The sequence below is a fragment of the Vipera berus genome, assembly GCF_964194415.1.
Source record: "Vipera berus genome assembly, chromosome: 5".
Classification (NCBI taxonomy): domain Eukaryota; kingdom Metazoa; phylum Chordata; class Lepidosauria; order Squamata; family Viperidae; genus Vipera; species Vipera berus.
Window position 1 is genome coordinate 94,437,577 of NC_138207.1, and position 27,486 is coordinate 94,465,062.

At 45.6% G+C, this 27,486-nt stretch overlaps 1 protein-coding gene across 1 annotated transcript in view; it reads right to left on the minus strand.

The window, feature by feature from the left end:
* The window catches only part of ARID5B (AT-rich interaction domain 5B), a 147,172-nt gene that overhangs the window by 942 nt on the left and 118,744 nt on the right, over positions 1-27,486 (minus strand). Inside the window, exons 7-10 of the mRNA XM_081328689.1 lie at positions 22,991-23,043; positions 16,446-16,543; positions 3,414-3,609; positions 1-2,487 (exon numbers count right to left, since the gene is read on the minus strand). The exon at positions 1-2,487 is cut by the window's left edge and continues 942 nt beyond it. Of these exons, the coding sequence (XP_081184815.1) occupies positions 424-2,487; positions 3,414-3,609; positions 16,446-16,543; positions 22,991-23,043 (2,411 nt within the window). The 3' untranslated portion in view covers positions 1-423. The remainder of the gene's footprint in view (positions 2,488-3,413; positions 3,610-16,445; positions 16,544-22,990; positions 23,044-27,486) is intronic.

Consider the following 27,486-nt stretch of genomic DNA (forward strand, 5'->3'; position numbering starts at 1 on the left):
GATGAAAGTTGACACAGTTTCTCTATACATTGCATTGATTTGAGCTCTGAAATGGTACCCAAAGAAAGCAACCTTCCCAGGTGGTGTTTCCTGCCTTCCGCCGCCTGGGGATGGGGGAAGGGGCAAACCGAGGGGGCCCTTCCTCTTGAGATGGGGCCCAGGCGCACCTGCGCCTTGGCTGCCCAGAAACCCTCACCCTCCGTGGCCCTCGGTGCAGCAGGAGACGCACCGGCGAGGAGGCAGCCGGCAGTCTGGCCTCACAAGCCCCGCTAAGCCGGAGCTGCGTCTCAGTCAGACCCGAAGCGCTCAGCAGGGAGGAGCAAAACTGCTCATTGGCTATCACAAATATGGATATACTTGTTTGCAAGACAGGATTGCGGGCTAAAGGAATGTCGTTTGCGGGATGACATTTTTCAGAAGCATTTACAGCTTTGTGCTCGGGTGTACAGAAGAGAGCTGGGAGGGGGGGAAAGCAGGCTGGGGGTTCAGAGCCGCCAAAGGATAAACGCTGTTGTGCAAAAGATCCCCGTAGGAGCTGCCCACGGGGGAGGCTGCCGCCAAGTGCCGGTAAAGCTGCTGAGAGCTGCCTGGGGAGGTGAGAAACTGTCTGTGCACCATGAATGAGTGGAGAGCGAATGGCTGCACCAGGGGGGAGAGGGCAGCCTGGTTTTTCAAGTACTGCAGGGGGTGGGAATAGCTGGCTGCGGGCATGCGGCTGCCCAAGCCGCCGCATAGGGTCCCTGGGTACAAGCCTGTGAAGATGGGGCTGGAGAGGGGGAACTTGTGGCCCTCCAGCGCCCCGCCTGGGGGTGGGCCATGCACTGACTTGCTGCCCTCCACGTCCTGCTCTTTGGAAGGGGCTTCCTTTGGTAAGCGCAAGGGCGAGACCGCTCGGACCTTCTTCTCCAAAAGGCCTTTGTCCAGATCCTCCAGGCTGCGCTTCAGAGGGCGAGCTGCCCCCATGCCCGGAGCCAAGGCTTTGTGGCTCAGGACCGGGTGTACCATCCCGTCCAACTTTCTCGGGACTGGCAGCTTGCAGGACCTCAGGAGGGGCTCCCCCTGTTTCTTTGGGGCAGAGACCGTCATTGGGGAGACCCGACAAGCCTTTGGATTGCCCTCCACACTCAGAGTTTGGCTGGTCAAGGGGTGGAACCGGGTAGAGCTTTTGCTCTCTTCCACCCCCCCAGGTGAACCCCGCAAGAGAGAGGCTCCCAAGGTTTTTGTTGTCTGTTTGTGGCCCCCTTTGGGAAGACTCAGATCTGTGGGCTGATCATCCGAGGAGGCTTCCCGGGGGGTCTTGTTCTCCAGCTGGTGCAGAGGCGGGTGGTAGCTGAGGAGTCGCCTGTCCTGGGGCTTATGGGGAGGGAACCCGGCCGCATTTCCCCCGTACGTGTCTCGGGGAAAGTACTTGGAGCATGGCTGGCTCCCCAGGTGGTGCTCAGCACGCCTGTAGAGGCTGTGGAGGGGAGGGGAGGCATAGAAGTCTGCCAAGAAGCCTGGCACATGCGAGTGGTGCAGGACCCTCCTCTCGTTCATTCGTTCCTTCATGTCCTGGATGTCCGACTTCAGCGCGTAGGACTCTGCCAGGGCACTCAAGTGCTGCTTGGAAAAATCACAACATTCAGAGTCTGGTTTCTTATGCAGGGCTTCGTGTCGGTAGGTGTCGTGAGTGGGCCTCCTGTCCTCTGCAGTCTTGGGTTTAAAACTCTGCACGTGTTGGATGACCGATGGCCTGCTGACTGCTGCACTGTCCACCGAGTGCCTGGGAGACAGCAGTCCTGGCCTGCCGGACAAGAGGTCGTCCTTGCTGCTGAACTTCTTCTTGCTGATCAGTGGTGGCGGGGAGCCATACGGGTAGTTGCTGCAGGACAGGGCTGCCCCGCTCACCTGGGAGAGGAGCTTCTTTTTTGCCAGAGGGGACATGATGCCCGGGTTGCCTTTGGAGTAGAGTAACGGGGTGGAACCAAACCCAGGATCCCCATTGAAGGGACTCGGCAGCTCCTTCTCCTTGAACATGTCGAAGTTCTGCACCACCAGCACTTTGGGGCTCTGCTTCAGGGCACTGTGGATGTCCTCACTGCCCAACTGATCCACTTTCACCGTGCAGTTGGCAATATAGTCCGCCATCTCTGGGATCTTATCATCTTCCATCTCGTTCTGGCTTGGGAGTTGGAGGCCGGGGAAGCTGCTGAAGGGAATTGCCTGGGCCTCCTCCTGAAGGTCTTCTGCAAAACATGACACCCCCCGTGGTTCCTGCTTGGGCTCCTCCTGCAGCTCCTCCAGTGGGGGGCTTCTGATCAGGGCTTCGGGGGGGAGCAGAGATGCCTCGGCCAGAGGCTCCTCCTCTTCCAAGAAGGCCACTCCGGGGGCTGCTGGAGGGGAGAGCTGAGACTCTTCGGCAGAGAGCTTCATGGCTTCTGCTGCAGTCAGGTCCGATAAGCTTTTCTGCAACGAGCATTCCTGATTCTTCTCTTTGGCTGATGAACCCTAATAAAAGATTTGGAGAGGAAACTGTGAGAAAACACCACCCAGACAAGCATCTTATCTGCAGACAATGCCAAGTTCTCTCTCTGCAAAGAAAGCCCTCAGCCTTTGCACTGAAGCCTGCAGGATTTTCTGGTGGCCTCCACAAGGGGGGAAGGATTAGGACTCTCTTCTGTCCCACCGTAAGGTGCAGGCAAAGCTACGTTCCTGATCTGCATTTTCAGTACGGTATGGAGACCGGGCGACCTCCATGGAAGGCCCACCTATCAATTACAGGACCGGCCACTGCTGCTGGCTTCACGGAGCAGCCCAGGCAGAAAAACCCAATCCCAGCCAAATGGATTCCTTTAATCTCTGTTTTAGATTTAAGCTTTCAATGCTATCCAGGGCAGCCCTTGCTAAAAAGAAGGATCTCTCTTAGGGTGGCTGGAAGGGGGTCAGTGTGGACCGAGGGCAGAGCTGTAGGGAAACCAGGGCCGCCTTGGGCTGTTTCTTCCAGCCCTTTTGCTAAGGATCTCCTCCCCCTTTGGTTTCCTCCATTGACACAGAGAATGAACCCTGAGGCCGTTCAAGTGATTCACCTGAGGAGCAGCTGCCTGGCAATCTCACAAAGTCATCTTCCCTCCCCAGCAGTTTTTAGGCAGGAAACTCTGACCACAGCATCATGGCCTGGGCTAAGCTAAGCTGCTGTGCCTTTCCCTCTCTTTCTTGGGCCCAAAGAGAAAGCAGCAGCAAAGGAATCCCCTCGGTGCTGCTGCCGTCACAAGACAGATGGAAGCTCTGTCTTCTCCCAGATTTGTGCCTCTGCAGTGTTTTAGTCAGCTCTTGTCCCCAAAGAGAGTCACCCAATATTTGGTGATCAGAATGGGGTGGTCCAGGTCAAAAAATGAAACGTTTGGGACGCACAAACCGGAACAGGTAGAACTGACCTCTGCTGGGTCCTGGGGCTTTGGTGCCTCGTCTCGCTCCTTCTTGCTCTTCACGTTTTCCTGCTTCATGCGCTTTGTGCCAGTCAGTTTTATCTTACTCTCCACCTCCTGAGCGACCTCTTGCTTTCGAGGCTTCACCTGTGGCAACGGCTTATCTTCCTCCCCTTTAATGTATCTTTCATAGGGCAAGATTAATCTGAAGAACAAATAATCAGTCAGTGATGGAGATTCTTGCCCATGGGAAGTAGCCAGTCCTGGTAATGGATGTGCCATGGAAAAGCACCAGGACATCCTTTGGAGTGGCCGGGAGGAAGCAGGCCTGCAGCTGCTTTGGGCAGAGAAGGCTCTCCAGCTTGCAGGCCCAGGATGGGGTCACCACAAGCATTAGGGAAGCCAAGGCCAGTTTCATTCCCAGCCCCTCTCCAACCACCCCCCACCCCCGTGGACCCCTCTTTCTCCCCCCCCAAAAGGGAATCTGGTTTTAGGTTTTGCTTTGAAGAGCTGCTTAACTAAATGAGCCGCTCTCCTCTTGGATTTGTAAGTCATCAAAGAGATTTTTACACACTTCTTCAAGAACTCTTTGATACCTTCCTAGGCTACAGTTTTAGGTAAGTCTTAAGTAATTCTAAAGGGAATCCTTAGAAAATGGGATGGTTTTAAAAACTCAGAACTTGCATTCACCCCAACGTACGTGTGTCTGTGTGTCTGTGTGTCTGTGTGTGTCTGTGTGTGTATCCATTCTCTTGCTCCCAATCAGCTGTACACTCACTAGGAGAAAGTCTTAGTGCAGGGGTGTCAAACTCAATTTCATTGAGGGCCGTATCAGCATTGCGGTTGCCCTCAGGGGGCCGGGTGCGTGTGGCGGGTGGGCGTGGCCTACTGGGTAGGCGTGGCTAGAGTGCGTATGGCCTACTGGGTGGGCGTGGCCAGCTCTACATTGCTCGCATCAAGGGTGCCTATGGGGGCCTGGGCAGGAGTGGGACAGATCTGAGGGTCTCTGGCAGAAGGAGGGTCTCTGGGCCAGGGCCAAGGCAGTGGGGGCCGTTCCCTCACTGTTTCCAGGATGGCTTCACGGGCCGCATGAAACCACTTCACGGGCCGGATCTGGCCCCCGGGCCTTGTGTTTGACATGTCTGTCTTAGTGCATTACCAGGGTGTTATATCTGGGAATAGATTTTGGACCTCTTTTGAGCTGGTTCAAAAAATCAAAATGAGATTTTTGAATGGGATCAAATCAGCCCTTAGCAAACAAGCTACTTATTTCCCTGAACTTTTGACACTTTAGGTCAACTGAATTAAGTTTTTATTTACAATGCCATTTTGAATCATTAAATAAAGTTAGCCTATGTACCCATGAGACTTTTCTAGTCTGGACCCCCACCTGTAAAAACTGGAGCACTGAATTTCCCATCAGCAGAGAAGATATTTGTGTTTTAGCAAACCGAGGAAGGCTGAGGGGATGGTGGAACAGGCGAGAGACCCCCTCTTTACTAGAGGGAAAGCATAAGAGAAGAGAACTGGGTAAGAACCCAAAGTATTTATTTATTTTTTAAATCCCTATCTCCTGAATGATGCCATTCTTTTTTAGAAAATAAATTTTAATAAACCCTCAAGGCTAATTTTTCCCCTGGATCTAAAATGGAAGACTTTCTTCATGTTAACGAAAGGGTTACACTGGCTATCTGAGTTTCAGCATTGGCAATTAAAGTTTTTATAATGCATTCAACATGATTAATGAATTATTCATGGCGGGAATAAAATGGGAACTTTTGTAAAGGCAAACATGTTTTTAAGGCATCTGTGAAAAAAAATGTACTTGGCTTTAAAAACAACATTAATCTGTTCAAATATCAGACTGCTTTAATTACAGTTTAATCTAAGAATTCAAAGTAAAAATAAATAAATAAATGCTTTTGTTCAAATGCAGATTTTGCTTTCTGGCTTGTTCCAGAATCCACTCCAGCCCGTGTGGTTTAGATTTAAATGTCCCAATGCAGAGAGAGCTGGGATTCGCTTCTTCCCAATGATAGCATTTCACATTTTAATAAAGTGCAGCATAATTGATGTTAAATATAAACCTACTTCATGCCTTATTAGAAAGCAGAGTCATGAGCTGAGGATGCTCTGGCAGGAGAGGGAGAAGGGGGCTTTTGAGCCCAGCCTCTGCCCCCCCTACCCCAAAGGAGGCCCAGCCCAGGGGAAAAGTCCTCTTCGGATCCCATTACAAACTGAGTTTAAACATGCTACAGCTGCTGGAACCAGGAAACATTCCCTCTATGCAGGCTTAGCAAAATAGCAGGGGTGTTGCCAAATACTTCCCGTGGTAACATTACAGTTACTGTTTATGTAGTGAAACAAGGAGTAAAACAAGGCTGATTGGGGGCGGGGAGGTGGGGAGGGGGAAGGACCGCCCTCCTGCTCCAGCGCCGGCTCTTCCTGAAGAAGCAAAGGAGTGCGGCTCAGTTGCTTGCAGAGCAATATTTATCTCTTCTCTGCCATATGTTAAATATTTAAAGAATCAGATTTAGCCAAAACACATTTTTGCAGCGAGATGTGTTAGCACTGCAGAAAAGATTGTTTGGCTTGGGTTGCCATGGGAACAGGCAGCCTCTTTGAAATCTGCATATTCCGCTGATAAATCAGCCGCTCAGCAGGATCCCCAACCACTGCTGCAGCTACCTTGGGGTTCAGGGCCCCCCTTCACAGACCAGTCCAGAAACCTTTTCCCCTGGCACTTTCCAGTTTGGCCCCCAACAGCCCCAGAAAGCCTGCAGCCTCCCTTGTCATCCGGTCATCACCAAGGGTGGGCTGCAGCATCCCCCTCCCCCCCAGAGGCCAAGGGCCCTTAAGGCCTGGCCGGTCCCAGGTAGCTGGGAATCGGAGTGATGGGGAAAGGGCGGAGGCAGCAGGCAAACTGCCCTGCCTGCGTGAATATACCTGGCCGATACAACCAAAAACGCCATGGAGCCCCTCCATGACAACTGTAACCTGATGAGGAGATTTCCAGGGCTAAAATTTCCACTGTTTGTCCCCCCCTCCCCCTTTTAATCTCTTTTTCTCTCTGGTTGTCCTGTTGAAGCCCAACACAGGATGTGCGATCTTATCATGTCATTATTAGATGCTGTTACAATACAAGCATAATCCAGCGGATGGGAGACTCAAACCTCCAGCTGCTCTCTTAGTAAAACACAACACCAGCGCGCACGCACGTGTACACACACACACACACACACACACACACAAATGGAGTCTCTCTGGAAGTCAATATTGTCCAGACAAGGAAGAATGCAGCTCTCTGCTTCACAAATGCAACAGGGCTGAAATTAGCAGCTTGATTAATTTCTCTCTAATTATTGTCACTCAGCTGAAGACTGACATCAACCTCTGTGCAAAATAACAACCATAGCAGAAATAAGCCAGGAGGGGTCAGCATTCCCCCCCAGCCCCCACCTTGCTAGCCCCCCATTGGAGAGAGGCTGGCGGGGCGTTTCCTTCAAGGCTCCTGGGCTGCTTGCCTTGGCGGCCGGCCCCTCCTTCTGCCCCTATATATATAGGGGGACGGAGTATTTGGGGTGATTTGAAATTATGCATTTTTGGTTTCCCTGGTTCAGCAGTTTGGCATGCAGCTCAGCCCCAGCGTAGATTCACCAACACTGAGAATGCTTAGAAAGAACCCCAATATTTACTCCCAGGTTACTCCAAGTTTCCATGTGGGTGTGTGCTTTTACCCATAACAGCATTATAAAGTACAGCTCCTATGTTTAAGTTAATAAAATGTATTATTTAAGGGATAATTGCCGTAACTAGAATATGTAAACAGCAGCACATTAAAAAACAATTTTTCCATAGATAGCAGATTTTGGAACAGCAAGGGGCAATTTTTTCTCCTGCAATAATAAAAGAATAACATTTTCCAGTCCACAGCAGAAACAGTAGGGAAGCTGCTGCTATTAACTGAGCTGCTGATTAAATTCAATGACTATGAAAAGCAAGATTATCCTTTGCAAAATAATAATAATAATAATAATGGCAACTTCAAAAAAAAATCCATACAAGCTGATTGAACAAACCAGAACTGCATTAATCCTCACTTAATGCAGTGATAGATGACATTTAATTGCAACTATTTTCCCCTCCCTTTAAGGAAAAAGAAAAGAAAAAAAATCTGTGTAACTGAACGTTAGTTTAAATAATGCGGCTTCCCGGCCCGAGTTTTTAGCTTTCGGTATCCTCTGATATAATGAAAAATTCAACATATGCCTCTGCAGCGGAAGTCAAAGGTCATCAAATCTATTACAGTAATGTAAGTCATCTGGCACTCTGCCAGGCTTTTGGAAAATAAAGGAAAGAAAGGGGAGGGGAGGGGAGGGGAGGAAAAGGGGGAGGGCACCTTCTCTCAGCCTTCTCTCTTAAAATGAGCTAAATAAGACAGACCAGCAGATGAAACCAGAGCAATTGCAGGAATACTTTATGGTGTGTGTGTGGTGCCTCTTCACTGCCAACAGATTATTTTATGTTTACAAATTCTCTGGGGCTTTCCCTCATCTCCGCCAAAGGCAGAAACTTCCCATTGAAAACATGGATTTCACAGCATCTCAAATGTGTCTTCCTCGCTGGGATTTCATAAACAACGTGGAGATAAAAACACACCGACCCATTCATGTCCTTCTCTGGCCAACATTGCTTCTCCTCGTGTGGGAAAAAGGAACACTTGAAGAAGTCGTGTGAATGCAAATGGCTCCTATCCCAATTAATGCTTGTGCCACATGACTGATCTGAAGTCAAACTCTTTCACAGGAAATCATAGCATGCAGCTCTTTAAGGAAGCCTTTGCCATCACCCCCACCCCCAGCCCCAGCATTGGCCAGCCAGGAGCTTTGGGATTTGGGCGGTATATGAGATTAAGTAATAACCGCAACCACAGCCCCAAAGGAGGCCATCCAGGCACCATTTTTAACACTCTTTGGCAAGTCACCAATGTTGGAACCATGCCAGGAGAGCCAGGCCCTGCAGCAGTTCGCACCAAAGGCATTTTAATAGCTCAATGAAAAGTATGACCCTGAAGGCCTTTGAGTCAGTGGTCAAGCTTCAGCCTCATCCTGGCTTCCAAGGGTTGGGGAGACAAATATTTGAATGGGTTTCGGTCGGCCTTTCTAGGCCAATCAGGACTGGAGGAGCAGGGGGTTGGTTCCGAGTCACCAATCAGGGTAGGAGCTGGATCAGCTCCAGATTGGGAAGAGTCTGCCAGCAGTGGTCACTTGGTGGGCCACCTGTTAAGACCTCAGCTGCGATAGCCAGTCTCTGTATATTGTAGCCTCTTGCATTAAGGAAAAATATAAAAAGCCTAGAACTCAGTGTAACACATGGAAACACGATGAGGCAGAATTTCAACTGCCTCTGGAGGCAATTATTTCTAAGAGACAGATAGCTGTATGGACATAAATAATAAATCATGAATTTTCCCCATGGAAACAAACCAAACCCTTAGGAACAGGATTAAAAAGGCAAAGAAGCGTAGGTGTTCCTTACTAGCCATCTGCTTCCTCTACAGCGCTCCGAAAGGGCACGTCTTGCAGACAAGCAACGGCAACGGATTGCTCCTTCAGAACAAAACTTTTTTTGATCTTATAAAACAGAATCAATTGCGAGATACTGGTGTTTTGATCATTTTCAGTCTGCTGTACATCTTTCCTAATCTAGTGCTTTTAGAGATATTGATTTCAGCAGCAGGTAGGCAACTGGTCAACCTGGTCTAAGCTGGAAGCTAAGCAGGACCAGGGCTGTTCAGGGCTTGGATGGGAGATCCATCATCCCTTCTCAGAGCCACAGACTAGTCGTGGATATTGATTTAAGCAGACTGGAAGATTCTTGGAATACAGGCGTAAGAGTCTGCTTTAAATAATTGCATTCTTCCGTCACTAGATACTTTGATTTTAATTTTCTTTTTTGTACTTATTGGTGAGGGGAGGAGAGAAACATACTTTCAGACTGTTCAATAGTTCTTTTGTTAAAACATCCATTCCTCACATAATTGAAAAGATGTTTGTTCAGTGTCATGCTTGACGGTACAGTTATTTAATCTTAATGATAAAGCCCTGGGGACAGAAATGTAAGTCAGAAAGCTTCTTGTTACTTATGAAAGTGGGACAAAACACCAAAGCAAACAATTGATCTTGCTTGCTTGCTGGGGAACTTCAGCATATTCCAGAAATGGCTGGATTTTCCTGGAGACCGGCTCCTTCTCTCAAAGACCAACCCAGTAGAATTGGAGGCTTGGGCTGATCAATACATCTGCTTTTAGTTAATAGGCTTTTATTGGCCTGCTTTTAGTTGCCTAAGGGCACCAATGCAAGAAGGATGGAAGTGCCTTCACTCAGTAAGAGTATCACAGAGATTCCCTGTTGAAAGATACGAAGATATTCGATGATAACACTATAGTGGGACAGCATTTAAACTCTGCCCATGTTTGGTGTCGTGATGCCAGAAAACCATGTTAAACTTCCTACTTTTTAAAACTTTTTTTTAGAACAAAGAAGACCTGCCAGCTTCGGCATGGGCATCAAGAGATAAATATGCGTCCTGCCCCCACTTCTATACCGCTGAGAGAAGAGGCTGTGAAGCAGGATGGAGAAGGCGGGGGGGGGGGGGCTGCGTCCACAGAGAGGAAGAAGAGGAGAGGCTCCATCTTCCCCAGAGGATCTACTCCCTCCAGCATTTATCCTATTCCTTCCTCATTCCCAATTTTATGCAAGATTGCCAAACCATATAAACCATATTTCATGAACTGGCAAGGCTGCATTCAAATGCTGAATTTCTTAGGAGGAAGCCCTGCCGCGGGCCTTTAGCATTCACCCATTTTTCTCGGCAAATGTGGAAAGGGTTGCCACCGCTTTCTTCCAGGGAGTTTTTTCCAACTTCCTAATCCAGAGTTATCTCTAGGGCATTCAATAAATCAACTTTTTGACCTGGACATTGCATATTCAGTTCCTTCACAAAGGAACTTAGTAGTTCTTTCAGGACTCAAGTTTCCCTTTCAGCCCAGCTTGGTTGTGTGAATAAAACTGGTTGTTTTATCTGAACATGATTGGACAATGAGGGATCGGCAATGGGAAGGGACAAACAGGGAAACGTTAACAGGGAAAGTTTGGTGAACGAACATCAGTTCTGGCTTTGCTACACAGTAATCCACTTGGCCTTTAGAAAAGTAAGCCTTTCACACCGAATGGAATTGGGGGTCGTTCTTACTCAAGGGATGAAGTTGGGGCAGGACTGACAATGATTGCTGTTTCTCTGCAATCTGGGATAGAGCTCCTGCTTCACCTGGGGCCCAAACCCCTCACTTCCCTTGGGGCAGGAAGAACGCTGGACACTGGAAAAGGGCAGATGGGGAGACCTCCAACCTGTGCTCTAAGCCTGTGCCGGTGTTCAGGCAAGAAGCCTCTTATGGGAAGGAAGCTCCGTAGGCCACAAAACCAGGGGAAGCTGTTTGGCTATGCAGGGAGCACCAATTCTCCCTCCTCTCCACAGATCCTGGTCCAACTAGGATGCTTTAAATATGAACATCTGCTAACCAGCCCCTGGGTCTTATTCCAAGAAGCAGGCAAAGGAAATAATTGTCAGAATCCATTTTTATCTCATTTCTAACTCCCTCTCTGTGCAAAACCCAATTCTCACCCCCTTACTGGATTCTGCCATTCCCAAGGAGGGAAAGAGAAGACAGGGTTGTTAATTGCCCATCTCTATCCCTTAGATGCAAGTTTTGTTTATTCAGCCTGCCTGGAGGCCATCACAAAAGACCAGGGAAGAAACCCTCTGAACTACGAAGAACAAAGAAAGAGGGTGGGGGGGGAATTCTGGTTTGTATCTCCGAATGGAACGTGAAGGGGAGGAAGTAATAATGTTGCAAATGTACTGGTGGTTCTCTTTTCCCACCAGGGTTTTGACACCTGAAACTTGACTGATCTGGGACTGACCAAAAGGACTGAAGAGAGGGGTTTTTACTCAGGGATACTTTAAAAGTATCGATCTGTGAGACAGTTTCCAGATCCTGTCTATCCTATCTACTGTCATCTCTGTTTTAGTAAAAGTTCCTGCTTGGACAAACGTGTCTCCAAGAGTTTTTCTTTCCTAAGATGTGGATTGGAGTGGGTTCTGACAATAATCTTCCTTGAGAGAGAAACATTTGTAAGTGCCCCAGAGCCATAGAATGCTAGCAGAGAGGAGCTGCTGGGTGGGATGGCAGCATTATGCAATAGGATTAGGGGGCTGAAAATAAATTTGCCACAGTGCAAAGAAAGGCCTTATCTAGTTAAGAATAGAAATATTTAGATAAGAGAAAGAATTTACAAGCCATTAAGGTATATGCAGACAAACCGAGGTTGGGCTTGCATCCTGCAGTTCTAAATCATAATACAATTGGGATATTTTTCCTTTAGTATGTTCTGTGACCCAGTCCAACAGGGCTTATTCAGCAAATCATGATGGATGAAATTGTGGTTTAGTATGAGGGTTACATCTCTCCAGGCAGAGTTCATGCACTGAACTTAAGACCACAAAGTGCAGAAACCCATGCAAAAAAACTGGACCTTCCCCTTGGTCCTTCCAGGAATAGAGACACCTTATGTAGAACAGTTTGGCCTGGCCAACCCCAGGAAGTCTTGGTGGGGGAGAGAAATGAAGGCTCCCACCAAACTTTCTCTTGTCTTGGGCTTTAGGGTTATATCGTGAACGTGACTTGAAATTTCCCCCAGAATTCCAATAGGCATCAAGCAATGGAGGTCTGAGGTCTGCAAATCAACACACTTGATTTTAAACATCAGATTTAATTTCAGTATTTCAGATTTGACAGATGGCATTTGACAGTTTTCATAAGTTGGCATGCAATGGCACTTAGGATTTGACAAGATTGATAACTGATGTGCAATAGCATTTAATATTTTTGTTTCACTGGGATGAACTGCTGTTTGACAGGATTTGAGAGCTGGTGCGTGACAGCATCTAGCATCTGCTGGTATTATATTATTATTATTATTATTATTATTATTATTATTATTATTATTATTATTATTATTATTATTATTATTATTATTATTATTATTATTATTACGGTATTATTATTATTATTATTATGGCTAGTCGCACAGTCATCCAGCTGTCCAGACTGGGCTTGGCATTTCTGTCCAACTCTCCAGTCCTTCCCAAGGACCTGGGAAAGTCAATGTTTGATGGCCTTAAAGGTGTCATCACAGGATGGAAGCTTTTCTGGGTAAAGCTGCCTTTTGCAATTGACTGATGGGGATTTTTCCAATGCTACTGATATTCTTATTGATTTCATGTAATACTGTAAGTTTGCCATGAGATGCCAATAAATGCTAAGCACTGAAACCAAAGACAATGTGAGATTTCACGGACAAATGTGCCCATTACAAATGAGAAAGGCAGAATGAGCCACGTCAAATATCTAAAGAGTTTAGCTCTGCTTGTTTCTTTCCACAACTTCTGGATTTCATTCCCACCTTTCATCCAAAAGGGCGGAGGGGGAAAAGCATGGATGGAGAGACAGCAAATCCAGTTCTGCCAGGCCCCCTTCAGTGCAAAGAGGTGCATCTACTCAAGAGCAAATCCTTTGGGGTGCATATCTACACACACACTCGTCATAGCAAGGACAAACCAAAACAGACATGTATTAGATCTAATGGATGAGTTAGGTAGCTATAGAAATTGATTGATTGACCAATTGAATGAATAAATATGGAATAATATAAAAATAATATGGAATTTGCACCATATGTTTTTATGTATGTTTTCTCCACAAGAATTAATTCTTGGCTCTATAATGTATTGAATCACTTTTTTCTTTGACAGAGTAAATTTTGCCGTGTGCTTAGAGAAAGGCCAATGTTATCGTCTCAGCTTTAGAATTTAGTTCAAAGTCAATTCTACTATTGTATTCAAGAGGAACCCCAAAGTTTAGGCTTTGGGCAAAAGCTTCATTATTCGGGACAGAGTCGCGGGTGGTTTCCTTATCCTCCTGCTACGAACGGTCTCACCAGAACGTTCTTCTTTTCATTGGATTGTGGATTTGGTTGAAGTTCAAAGAACAAGAGATTGAGCGTGTCTGGATACCGTAATCTTAAACACATGAGACTGAAATGTTTGATCAGTGGAGTTCAGGGGCCTAACTACTGACACATCTGCACCTGCTGAGATAGCTGGGTGCATCTAGGGCTGCTGGGGTCTGTCTGGCTGTGCCAGCTTGCCTTCACCTAAGGCAGGGGTAGGCCACCTTGGCTCTTTTATGACTGGTGGACTTCAACTCCCAGAATTCCTGAGCCAGCATGGCTCAGCTTGGAAACCTCTCCCTTTCCCCTCAGCATGGCTGCCTCAGGAATTCTGGGAGTTGAAGTCCACCAGTCATAAAAGAGCCAAGGTTGCGTACCCCAACACTGGGAAAATGAAATTACCCACTTGTTGAAGGTGCTTATTTGAACCCACACACTCCTGTTGTGGACCTGGGTTTTTGTCCCTATCCAGACATTTTAACCATCTGCTTTCCACTCTGTGAAGGGGAACAAATCCCCCCAAGAGAGATGATTTGTACAAGGGCTCAAAGCTTTAAAGTACAGCTTTTCTTTTCCTTAATTACTCTTTGTTTAGAAATGTTGAGCTCCCAAATAAATAGTAATGTTTTCTTTATAATCGTGTGGCTCTTATGCTTTCTTTAACTCTCGGGGTGGGGGGTGGGGGTGGTGGCTCACTATTTATTCAGGGAAATGAAAGTCAACCATCATGTATGTATTTTGCACATAGAGGAGTCAAAGAAAAGGCCCTGGAAGGAATCCCATCTGATTGAATATCACTTTTTAGATACTAGGCTGCAAAGAATAACCCAGGCATTAGCAGCTGTTTTTAGTCAATGCTAAACCAGGGATAAACCAAGAAGGTCGGAAGTTGTGCAGGGTGGCACATCAGGATGCGCCGGGGAGAGGGAAGCTTCATGCCCCCCAAAGCAGGCGGCCCTCTGGTTGGGCCAAGGGTGATCCCAGTGGAGGAGAATTAAAGCTGCGCAATCAACATAGTGCCTTGTGCGCCTTGTGTGTGTGGAATCGGGACCAACAGCAACATCTCCTCCCTGGGAAAAAGTATTTTCTACCTAATAATACCGGCTCATCACCTGCAACTTAAGCAACTATGCAGAGTACTAATGCACTACAGGCAAGAGCTACTACGATGCTGAAACCTGACAGAGACGGGGAGGGTGGAAACTAAACTGGACTGGCAAAGACCTTTTGGCGAAGGGGTTGCACTGATTGAAGACAATCAGCCACGGCTGGAGCTGCGGCCATAATTCCTCATTTGTGGACAGTAAAGGATTCCATAGAAATGTCCACCAGGTTTCCGCCGAGCAACCTGCACTTGCACTTCTTAAGAAGGCCCGTGGAAGGCCCTGATGCGTGTCCGGAACAACACTTAGGAAACTCACAAGCACTGCACTGCCCGGTTTTAACAATGAACATATTTACTGGCAACCAGCCACAACAATGGAAACAGGAACATGCCAAAAAAGCTTTCCAATAATCATCTTCTTCTGCCTATCTGGGGGCAGAACAGAGGCTGCCTCCACAAAACAGGCTCTCTCTCTCTCTCTCTCTCTCTCTCTCTCTCTCTCTCTCTCTCTCTCTCTCTCTCTCTCTCTCTCTGTGTGTGTGTGTGTGTGTGTGTGTACATAATTTGAGGGTTAAAGATGGCAGAGGAGGAACCAAGAAGAGGCAGATTTGGAGAAAACAGGCAGCGGAGGGGGAGTCCTAGGCCGGACAGGCCACGATTCCTCCTCCTTTCTCACAATTTTGGACAATCCTGGGGTTTCTTGTCCAGCTCCTCACTGGAGTCAGTCCTGCCTAGCTGGACGTGTGTGTGTGTGTGTATGTGTGTGTCCAAATAATTATTGATCAATCAGTTTAGAACTTCATAACCTTGTATGGGATGGAGGCATCTGCTCCTTTACTCCTTTCATGAAGTCAGTCGGGGGGGGGGGGGAAACTCTAAGGTTGGCCTGGATAGGAAGGGCCCGAAATTCCCCCAAACCCAAAGGGCACGAAGAGACATCCCGGCCTCCCCTTCTTAGTGCTGCTAGTGCTGGACAGCCCTCTCTCCCAGTTCTTTCTTTCCCAAGCAGCCCAGGTTTCTACCAGAATGTGACCATCACCCTTGATGAGGACTAGCACCTCTCTTGCGCCTGTCTGGCCAATGGATCAAGAGTTGGGGAGAGGCCCTCCCACCTGGCCCGTGTCCCATGTGGGGAGCTCAGTGCAAGCTGCCTCAGCCCCTCCAGTCACTGGTTAGTGATCTGGAGCATGAGATCACATTGCACATTCAGAGATTGAAAGGGGCATATTTTATTAATGGCTGTATTTAAAAAAAAATCTTTTAAGAAAGCAGCACAGCTGTATCACATTGTCTGAGGTATGCTGGATACCCAGCTTTGGAAAGTATTATTAACTCAGGGTATAAAATCAATGCTTATAAAACTGCAAGTCTTTCGCATTTCGAAAGATAAATGGCTGTTAGCTGCAAAGGAAAAAAAGAAAAAGAAATATGGAACGGTCCCATCAATCTCAATGCGCGCACGTGCACACACACACACACACACACACGCACAGAGTCCAGCAGAACAAGCTAATTGTTGCTTCATTTATATACACACACGTATGTATGTGTATGTGTGTGTGTATACACACACATACACACACACACAATATTCCCCATTGGTGCCCTGTTGATTATCTTGTTTAATTGGTAGAGCTTCGAGCTAATAAAGGCTTTGGAGAAATGAAAGAAATCAGAGGCCAGCCCTTCATTTTCTGACAGAAGAAACAAACATGGGTGGAAATCAAAGCCTGTCAAAGGATTAAACTGGCGGTGAAGCCTTTCCAGGGACCCTAACCCCAGCCAATTCTACCCAAAAGTCTTTGAAGGCTCCCCAGCTGAATTGTTCTTCTTTATTAGATAAGCATTTCATCAAGCCTTTCTTACCTTTCATAATGTCTGCGTGTGCAGGTGGCTGCACTGGTGCTCCCGGGGTTTCCACCTAATTTGTCATAAATATGTTTCCATTGTCTACGGGCTGTGATCTGCAAAAATGGCAACAGAAAATGTAATCTTCCATCTTCACAGACTGTGTGTGTGTGTGCGTGTGTGTGTGTGTGTGTCTGTGCGTGCAGCAACAAATGTACATGTGAGACATATAAGACAGCAGGAAGCACAAGCCGTAAAGCCAGTGCAGATAGGTTAACATGGATCCCTACAATACACAACATTTTGCACATGTATTTCACCTACCTCTTATTTTTTTTGGAATTACATTTTGTTTCTGCCTCTTTAGTAAGCAATCTGACTATTTTGTGTATGCAATTTCTTGGGGAAAAAAGCATTCAGTCACTGAGAGCAGAGAAAGCTCTTGGTAAATTATGAATATGAATCCCAATCTCAGCATAAATAATGATTACAGAATTACTTTATTGAGTTAGTGACAAGGAACTATGGATGGAAGCCTCAATCCATCACATTCTCCAGTAAATCCATCCAGAAATATAATTTGTGTAACTTGATACAAGCTGTTTATTTTCACTCATCTGGGCTAGTAAAATATATAGATCAAATGGTAATGAAATCTAAACAGTCTCTAAGATTAATATCTGAACTATGTCCTTGAATTGGCTAAATAAAAGAAAACAAACATCTGATAACATGTTAAATTGCAAGCTATGACTTTTATGTGTGCAATCTTTGTGCAAGAAATAGGATTAACAGAGAAACAGATGGAAGATGTGGCAAAGGAACTGAATGGGTCTTCATTATTTTATACAGTCCAAACTACTTTAAAGTAGGACAGGAGGGGAAAAAAGCTTGATACGAAGCATGCATAACAAAAGAAGGAGAGTGGAAAATGGAGAAAAAATGATGGGTGGGGGGGAATTCAGTTGTGTTTTGCAGAATACAGTCGGGCTTGTAGCTCTGGAGAGCAAAGTTTTTGCATGGTTAAAGGGGGCTGGTGCTACTGATCAGATCAGAACCAAAGGAAATCAATACCCAAAGTTGTTATATTGGCAGAGTAGGTGGGTGAGTGGGAGAGGTGTTGTAATTTTAATCTAAAAAGGAAAAGAATGGGAGAGTTAATTAGTTTTGTATAGAATAAATGGTGCATTTCCTGTTCTGCATAAAGATAAAATGCCTTCTTTGCAAAAAGCAAGCATCAAAAGCAAAAAAAAGTCACTTGGTAATATTATAATTTCAGACAAGCAATGTTATCTTGGTTTTCTTCCCATTAGTCATAATCACTACCTCTTCCGGATGGAGATTAAATCAAAATGCCTCTTTATTCAACCATGACCTGAAATGTTTGGGGCTTGTATGTGGGCAAACTACATCTTTACCTATATATATATATATATATTTCCTAGCCTGGCTCAGTGGGGATGAAGGCTCACTAAACATGCCTATGGGATATTTTGCCAGGACTAGACCAAGACGTGATCTCTGGGCTTTGCAACTGGTCTTCTGTGCCCACTGAACTCTGACTGCGAGTGAGGGAAGGAGTTGTGCTTCCAGAGATGGTGGCCTTGTACACCAACACAAAAGGCTGTGGGGAGGTGGATGACTCTTTCTGCCTCTGGGGCAGGGGTTTCTTGAAAAGAGAGGACAGTGATGAACCACAGACGTTGCTTTTTCAGACCCCAGTGCAGGCCTCAGTGAAGTGGGCTCCCCATTCATTCTGTGGGCGAGGCTGCTTTGTTTTCATCCCATTCGTGCAGGGAGCTGTTTCCTTGAGGGAAGGGAACTGTGGGTGCTGCCCAGCATCCAATTCCTGCAGGATTTGCAAGAGGAGGAGAGACAGGCTTGCTCTCACTTCTGCAGGCAGCCATAAGCGGTGACTTGTGGGCAATACAGTCCTCAGGCAGAGCATTGCAGGCAATCATCTCACATGTTCTAACATATCTGGGGAAAAAATCATTTCTGGGGTACCAGGTCTTGCATGTTTACCCCCAAATCATGGACGAGGTGAGAAAACTGGGATTCCAAGTCTCTGAAGTCATTCACTTGATAATTAAGGCTGCATGTTGAACCCTGGCTGCCTGCATTTTGGCCTTTAGAATACCCTTCCTTAAAATGATCCTTGCTAGAAAATGCATTCCATATTTTAGAGAAGGTTCCATACACCTTCAAACGGAGACACCTGGAACACGGGGTTCTCACTTAAATCCCTTGCAAGTGAAACTCTCCTATCAGATAGTTCTTTTCATGTATAAAATTGAATTAGTTGAAAATAAATATACAATTAATCCCAAACATAGAAACGTCCTGTTTTAAATATGCATAGAATTTTGGAACACTTCATAAATTTGTCTTCAACTGGTGGGCACGTAGTATGTAACATAATATCTGACAATTTCCATTCTGACAATATAAACACTGTACTTGGCTTTAATTAAAGGTACAGATACTACTTCATGGTTATTTGTATTTGCAAAACAGGCTGTCACAACTTTCTTACATGCTGTTTCTGAAAGGCACATAATTCAAAGTTATGGTGTCTTCCCTATTTTTCTCTCTTAAGTATTATTGCCTTCTTGTTGTTCAGTTGCTTCTAATGCTTCATGGTCCAACAAGCATTCTTTCACCAGGATTGGAAGGTTCTGCCTGGGCCATTATCTGTGATGGCACCTGGTCAAATGGTCTTCTGTCTGCCTCTTTTTCATCGCCTTCAGTTGCACCAGAGCATCAGAGCCTGTTCCGAGGACGCCCACCTTTGCATTATGTACCCAAAATATCTCCGTTTTAGCTTCATCGTTAGTGCTTCTATTGAGCAGCCCAATGTGACTTCATCTGGTGTTGAATGATTGATTGGTTCTTCAGGTTGTCCAAGCTTCTGTCAACAATTTTCTCCAGTACCAAAATTCAAAAGTATTCATCTTTTTTTGCTTAGCCTTTCTGATGATCCAGCTTTCATGTCACAACTGAGCAGGCCATGGGCTTGACAATACGTACCCTGGTTGTCCATGTGATGTCTCAACAGTTTAACATTCTGTGTAGATTTCTGCTAGTCTCTCTTCCAAGTAGCAAATGTCTCCCTGTTGCATGGCTCTAGCTGCCATTCCTCGGCAAACTTTATCCTAGGAGGGCAAATAAAGTCTGTTACTATTCAACTTCTTCTCTCCCTATTTGCTTTGGGTTGGCATTTCCTGTTAACATAATCTTTTGAGTTTTGATTTTTTTTAAAAAAAATGTTGAACAGCAGTTGAATGGGATTTTGCATTCTCTCCTTTCACTTTCAACAAAAGATCCCCAAATCTTTCTCACTTTCAGCCTTCCTAGTTTCATCAGCAGTTTTTGTCTGAATTTCTGCTTTTTCTAACTCAACGCTTCTTGTGATTTATTCTGCATTTAAGTTAAAATATTGGTAGAAAATCTTGCACATTCCTTTCCCAACCTTGAACCATTCAGTTGCTCCATAAACCTTTCCCACTCTTCTTCCTGGTGATAATAGTTTTAAAGAAGACCCGGTGGTGCTGTTGGACAGACAGACAAGAGTCCTTTGTAGAAGCAACCAAGTAAAAGTCAACATCTTCTTGAAGCGCCCTCGTCTTTTCCTTAATGCCAGCCTTGCGGTTTCAGGTATGGATGCCTTTTCTGTATTTGGCTACCATTTCCGGCAGTTTTACTTCCAGCTGCTGAGGAAGTCTGAACGGCAATCTCTCTCGTGTTCTGTACTTGGGCAGCCTTCTCCAGCAGTCCCTTTTCATGGTCATCAACTGACCGATATCAATGAAGCTTTTCCAGGCCTTTGGCTTTGCTGCCTCTTCTGCACCCATCTGCCAACCTCAAGGAGGAGTTGCCAACCAGTTTGGCCACCATTTCATCAACTCCTACAGCCTGTTGTCCTCAGCAACATTTCCTAGGAACCAAGCTTCCCCCTTTTGTCCCTCTAGCTCCGTGGGTCAGGTTTTCTTCTTGCATGTACCTCTAGCGCTTGGGGGGAGTTTTAAATGGTATGCATTTTCAGCTAAACCTCTTCATGACTGGGTATGTCCACTTCTGTAAGAATATCGCCCCCCCCACTCCCGAAAGACAGCTGGTACCAACCAGCCCCAGCACATCTTTGGATTCCTCGCTGACGGTATAGCACTGGCTCAAAGCCAAGCCCAAGGAAAGCAGGTACGACAAATGGTTTTATTTCCCAAACGAAAGCTTTTCTTTTTTCCCCGTTTTTTTTCCTTCCAGCGAATAAAGCATGTGCTATAACAGCATTGAAATAGATGCTTATTAAAATCAGACCGACCCTAAAACTGAGTTTGAAAAGCTTTCGGGAACAGAAAAATCTATTCAAATTTCCTCCTAAGAGTTAAGTGGATGGAGCCCTGAAGGCTCTATAAGGAATGGAGTTCCTTAAAATTACAACAATTGAGAAGCTGCTAGACTGAAAGGATGACAAACAGACCAAGAGCGGGAGTGTTCCTCTGATTCTACTGGCTTAATTTGGGATTTCTGCCAAGATTTAATCTCTGTTGCAAAATAGATGGTTGTTAACCACTTTTACCGGTTGAGGGGAGAAACTATGATTCCTGTACCCAAATGCCCACAGGCTCAATGCAACTTCAAATGTTGTCACAATTTGTGCTAAACAGAGCCAGAAATCCAAGCTAAGATTTCAGTTCAAGCACGCAAAATGCCTCTACTCTGTTTAGAATCCTTCCTGATCTCTTCCCAGTTTCCACTTTGGCACCTGGTTTGGCAATCTATTCCGGTCTCTGTGACCCAGAAGCCTTTGGGGACAGGATGATGGGAATCTTTTTGATTTGATAATTCAAAGGGACACCAATTTTTAAGCTGGCCATGAGTAACTCAGGCACCATCCCCAGTGAAAGTCAAGCTTCTTGCCACATGCTTTGGAACAGGGTGTTAATCACGGTATTTTCATTTCATATTTTAAGTATGGCAGTAACCATATTAAACTTGCGATTTTTCTTCAAAGCATGACCCACTAAATTTAATGGAAATTAAAAGGTAAAGGTAAAGGTTCCCCCGCACGTGCGTGCTAGTCGTTTCCGACTCTAGGGGCCGGTGCTCATCTCCATTTCAAAGCCGAAGAGCCAGCGCTTGTCCGAGGACGTCTCCGTGGTCATGTGGCCGGCATGACTAGACGCCAAACACGCACGGAACGCTGTTACCTTCCCACCGTAGTGGTCCCTATTTTTCTACTTGCCTTTTTACGTGCTTTCGAACTGCTAGGTTGGCAGAAGCTGGGACGAGTAACAGGCGCTCACTCTGCTAAGCGGCACTCGGGATTCGACCCGCCAAACTGCCGACCTTCTGATCGACAAGCTCAGCGTCCTAACCCACTGAGCCACCGCGTCCCTTTTTAATGGAAATTACTCCCGAATAAATAAGAATTAGCCACACAAGTAGACTAAAACAAAAGGAACAAATGTCAATTAAAGGGCGAGCTAAAAAAACGGCTTGTACGTGTTCATTAATTCCTGTAATAACAAAAGCATCTCAACATCCATTAGCAAAAATAGTTATTAAAATGAAACAATACTAGTTCCAGGATGACTTGCTCTCTTGCTTAAATACATTTCAAGTTTTATCTGTTATTTCATTTAACATAAGGGCAGCCAAGCTGCATGTTTTCTGAACAAAGGCAAAACTAGGGTTTTTTAAATATATCCAGGTATGCCTGGTGAGTGTGTTTTGAATCCAGCTGTCTAAAGAATGCTCAAATAAATCTGAGGCAGTGAAAAAAGTTCCAGTGATGAAACTTTTATGTCAACTGGTTCTTGCTACAAATGCCATCTCTCTCAGTCACATTAGGCAGTTCTTTCTTCTCCTTTTAGGATCTTAATCACAGTTTGTGACTCCAATATTATACATGCTATAAAATCCACAATCATCAATTTTATCCACAAGCTAAAAATAAAGTCTCTGTGTCAGATACTGTTAGTTGATAAAAAAAGGATCAGTGCACTGTGTTCCCACCCCAGTAATTCTGAACTTTAGATAACTTCCTGTTTACATGGCCTGACCCTTTTTGCAAAAGGCTGTTACCGTTTCAAAAGAAGAACAGACACTGCAGTATGCTACACTGTAATGGACATGGCTGGTTGCTTTTTAAAGTATTTAATACATTTCCCATATTTGACAAGAGCAGATGTCAGGGACTATGCCAAGGCAAATGTTCTTTTACGCAATCTTGGCTAGTTGTACAAGAATATCCCTCTCTTAACATAGGAAAAAATTACAGACCCAAACAATTTCCTTGACAAGGAAGAGTTACGTATGTTTTCCACTCAAGAGTTGAGTTTTTTTTGGTTTTTTTTTTAACTACACGTTTACAGTTTTGCCAAGCCTGGAATTAATTCAGACTGTTTCCAAAAGAGAACCCCATAAATTCAAAGTGTTTTCTGCTGAACTGTGGTTTTTGGATTTTATTTTTTTTGTATATTTAATGCACACATGGCAAAAACATGAGAAAATTAAGGGTGCACAATTTTTTCTCTCTCTGAAGTTACTTCAACACTTACTGTTTCATATCCTCCCAGCTTTTGAGCAGCTTGAAACATAGTCCAAAGGTTAACTGTTAGAGGGACAATAAGCATTGAGATAAGCATTGCATTAACCATCTTTCCAAGAAATGCAAATGAAACAATCTTTCTTTGACAACGAAGCAAGAAAAACAATAATCACATCCACATGTTTAGACAAAAACAGAGAATCAGTCTGCAAAACACATTTACATAATTCAAAGTGTAAACTCTGCCCTTTGCACATGTGCCATTCTTTTAAAAAACCACAAGGGGAACATTCTCCTTAGATCCAGTTACAGGTATTAGAAAACAATTACTTCCTCCAGGATAAGAAATAATCAGTACTTGTCCCATTAAACAAAGGAAGCTTTGTTGAATATGCTCCTAAATCGAAAGCATTGATTAAGAACAGGGAATTTCCTTAAAGTGGCCTAACTAAGCAGTAATTGCGAGCGCAGATACAAAGCGAGAGAAGAGCCTTGGCCAGGATCCAGAAGCCTCTTCCATCCAGCAGCCCAGATGCTCCCCAGTGCCAGCACCTCATCTGGGGCAGGTAAGGGGCAGATGGCCCTGCAGAGGCCTTCTAGGGGAAGGTGGCTGTGTCCAAGGTGTCTTCGCTCTTAATTCCCTTCAGAGCCGCTAGATGCCAAAGTGGTGGTGCAACCCTCCCCCCCAACCCCAAGATAGGATGTGGAAGGTTGCTCTAAGCCAGGGCTTTTCAACCTTTTCACTGACTGTACCACTTTTAGGATATGGCAATATCCTAATATATGGCAATAGAGCCTTGGTGGAGCAGTGGGCTAATGCCTCCTTAAGTAACACCAGCTGCCTGCAATTAGTGCAGGTTCGCATCCCACCAGGCTCAAGGTTGACTCAGCCTTCCATCCTTCCCAGGTAGGTAAAATGAGGACCCAGATTGTTGGGGGCAATTAAGCTGACTTTGTAATAATGCCGCTGGGGGGGGGGGCGAAAGCCCTAATAAGCAGGCATATACATAGAATGAAGGCTACTGCTAAGTTTGTAAGCCGCCCTGAGTCTTCGGAGAAGGGCGGGATATAAATGGAATAAAAAAAAAATATTCGAGTACCACCTAGCAAGGTGTCAAAAACTTGACCAAAAAAAAAAACAAAAAACAAAACCCAACCCTGTTCAAAGCTGCAATGGCACTGAAATGACTTAAATGACTTAAATTTTCATAAGTGTGAAAACTTATGACCATTGCAGCATGCCCAGGGTCATGTGATTTATATTTGGATGCTTGGCAACTGATTCATATTTATGATGGTCACAGTGTCCCAGGGTCATGTGATTCCCCTTTTGCAACCTTCTGACAAGCAAAGTCAATGGCAGGGCTGCTGGTGGCCAAGTGCTAAGGCGGGACTTCCCCCCCTCCCTCCTTCCCTGCCTCTCTCTTTCTCATGCCCACCTCTTTCTGAAGGAAGGATTTGAAACCCCCGCCCCTATTTTCTCTCTTCCATATATATTCCTCAAATAAGGAAAAGCCTCCAGAGACAGAAAAGACAAGCTGCTGAGGGAGCTAGCTTAAAAGGGCGCGTTCCCCTTTAAGAATTAGCTACTGGCTAGAAAGGAAAGTTAAGGAGCCGGGCAGCTGGCACTTAAGGAAGAAAAAAAATGTAGTAAGTATTGGCTGCCAGCTAAGGCAGCCTCCCCAAATGGCTCCATTCATAAGTAAAGGAATGCTACAGGCAAAATCCATTCAGGAGAAAAATACTTCAAAATCCCTTGCAGCAAAACTTACAGCTAACAATAGCAGAGCAATAGAAGCTAACACCAGACATCAGCCAACAGCAAAATAGAAATTGCCAAACACTCCTTCAGAACACAAAGCCCACACTGCACAAATCCCAAACTTCAAAGTCACAAAAGCACATAAAAATCCTTCCACTCTCCATCTCCCTCCCTGTCTCACCTCCAGCTGATGCTGCCTTTCTTCATTGCTACCTTTCTTCATTCCTTGTGGAGGGCAACCCCTCCCCCCCTGCATTTCTTGCCTGTTGCTGCCAGCACAGGTGGCTGCCACAGTAGATCGGCTCATGGCTGGCCTGCTTGATCTCCTCTCCTCCCCCCCTTCTTCTTTTCCTTCGGTACAGCTAGAGCTATTTCACCTCCTCCCAAGGTGTCTTCTTCTTTTCTCTCTCCCTCTCCCGCCCAAACTGCCTCCTTTTATAGCTTCTCCTGTCTCCACCCCCCCTCCTCCTTTCTCATGGGGGAGGGTGAGCCAGAAGTGAACCTGGGGCCTTTGCCTCGCCCCAGCCACTCTGCATCTCCAGAGGACTCTCTCACAGTAAGTCCTTGCCTGCGCTGGCTCTTTCCCTCTCCCAGTACACTTGGCTAGGCAGGGCTGCGTACCACCTGCCACGTGTTAATGTACCACAAGTGGTACGCATACCACCGGTTGAAAAGCCCTGCTCTAAGCTAAGCGTTGCTTGGATGCTTGGGATGCTTGGAGGGGTGGGGGAGATGCTCTCAGTTTATGCCCTAAATTTTTAGACATTTTGGTTCTCAGCTCTGGGTAAAAAAATGTTTCCTGTAGAGAGCTGCCCTTAGAGTAACCAAGAGTGCAAAGGCTTTCCTGCTTTTCTTTCCAATTATAATTGAGGCATTCATCATCTGGAGAATGGCCGATGTGGTTGTGTTTCTGGGTCTGTTTTCTTGTGTCCAGCACTTGGCAGGAGCATTGCTAAGAGAAATACCAGAGGGAGCCCTGGGAAACAGTGGTCACCCCAATCCCTTGCGCTTGGTGATCCTGACTGCTCCTCTCCCTCTAATCCTTGCTGAATCTTAAGAGCCTCATAGCAGTGGGACAAACAACTCTTCCTTCAAGGAACATGTGAATGGTTACTGATCTTCTCTTACAGGAACACTCGATTAGCTTTCACGAAAGCCAGGCAGGCCTCTCTCCGGCAAAAGGACTGAGCCAGCCCATTCAATTGTGCAACATTTCAAAAAAGCCAAAAGCATGTCTTGCTTGGCCCAGTTTAGTCAAGAGGAGGCCTCAACACAGCCAACTCCACAAGGCCAAGAGGAATTTGTGTGTGTGTGTGTGGAGGGGGGGGACAGTTGAGACAATAGTTGACTGCACTTGCTTCAAATATGGTGTTTTCCTTCCCATTTGGAATAGTTCTTGAGAAAAATGAACGCTTTTCAATGTCCACCTTTTTGATATTGAAGCCGTGAAAGTAAAAGCTGAAGGAATCCATGTGAAGACCTGGAAACTGCAGAAGTTCTATAAAAAGAACTTCTAGCCAAGGTGACAAGGATGGATCTCACAGCTATCTTAGTGTCCTCCAAGAACATCAGACAGGGCATCCTTACATCTCCACCATGGATGCTTTTCTCTCTTCTCTTTTCTCCTGCCTTCAGCCGAACAGGGATGGGTACCAACTGGTTCCTACTCCAGGTACTAAATTAAAGGCATCTGATGGACTATCATTAGACAGTGTGAGTCTGGGGTTACAATGAATAGTTGCCCTTCAGCATCTAAATGCCAATGGTTATTACTGTTTTAGAATTCACCACGATCTACCATTTGAGCCATTGTGGCAATGCCAAAACTGATCATCTCTTAAATGTCTAAGAAAACATGCAAATTCAGTCTTTCTGAATGTTTTCTATTAATCTAATTAATCAGTGGACCGAGTTGCCTCCAGAAGTTCTGGGTCCTCCAACACTGGAGATTTTTAAGAACAGATTGGATGTCTGAAATAGTATAGAGTTTCCTGCTGGAGCAAGGGGTTGGACTAGAAGACACCAAGGTCCCTTCCAACTTTGTTCTTCTGTTCTTCTGTTATCTAGATTCATTTGCAAGTAATCAGAGATCTGAATCAGAGGCAGAAAGAAGGATCCTTTGATGTGATTACTGTATATTTCCCAGTAGGCCCTATTTTAAAGGTATCGTGTATGTTTAATATACTTTTATTTCAGTTACAAATATAAAAAAAAGGTTCTTGTTTGCAAAACCTCTGGTCACGCATGCTTTAAACAATGGGATAAACATAGGTTGCCTGTCTCTCTCTGTCAAGTGAATTATATACTATTCCCAGAAAGAGCTTTGTTTCCTGACTGCAAACAAATATTACCTAAAAATGGGTGTTCTCTGGTCAGCAAAACATGTTGCCGAGGCTGGTAGCATATAACGCTCCAGTTATTTACCAGCAAAGTAGATTCACTGTCTAAACACACTCAGCAGGTGATTTTCACATGTCCAGATTGGAAAACGGCAGTCAACAACCATCCTAGTCATCAGAAGATAATTCGGCTGCCCTTGAGTGGTTTCTTTCTCCTTTGGAACGCTCCCTGAAATGCCCCATGCCAGTCTCCTGGACTACACTTCCCATCAGATTCAGCCAGAACAGGGATGCCATTTTGTGGAACTGAAGAGGCCGATATCTGCTGGTTGAGGACTGGAAAAGCTGGCTTCAGTTTTGTTGAAAGAGAGATGCTGCATGTCCAGGGTGATTGTGCCCCAGTGC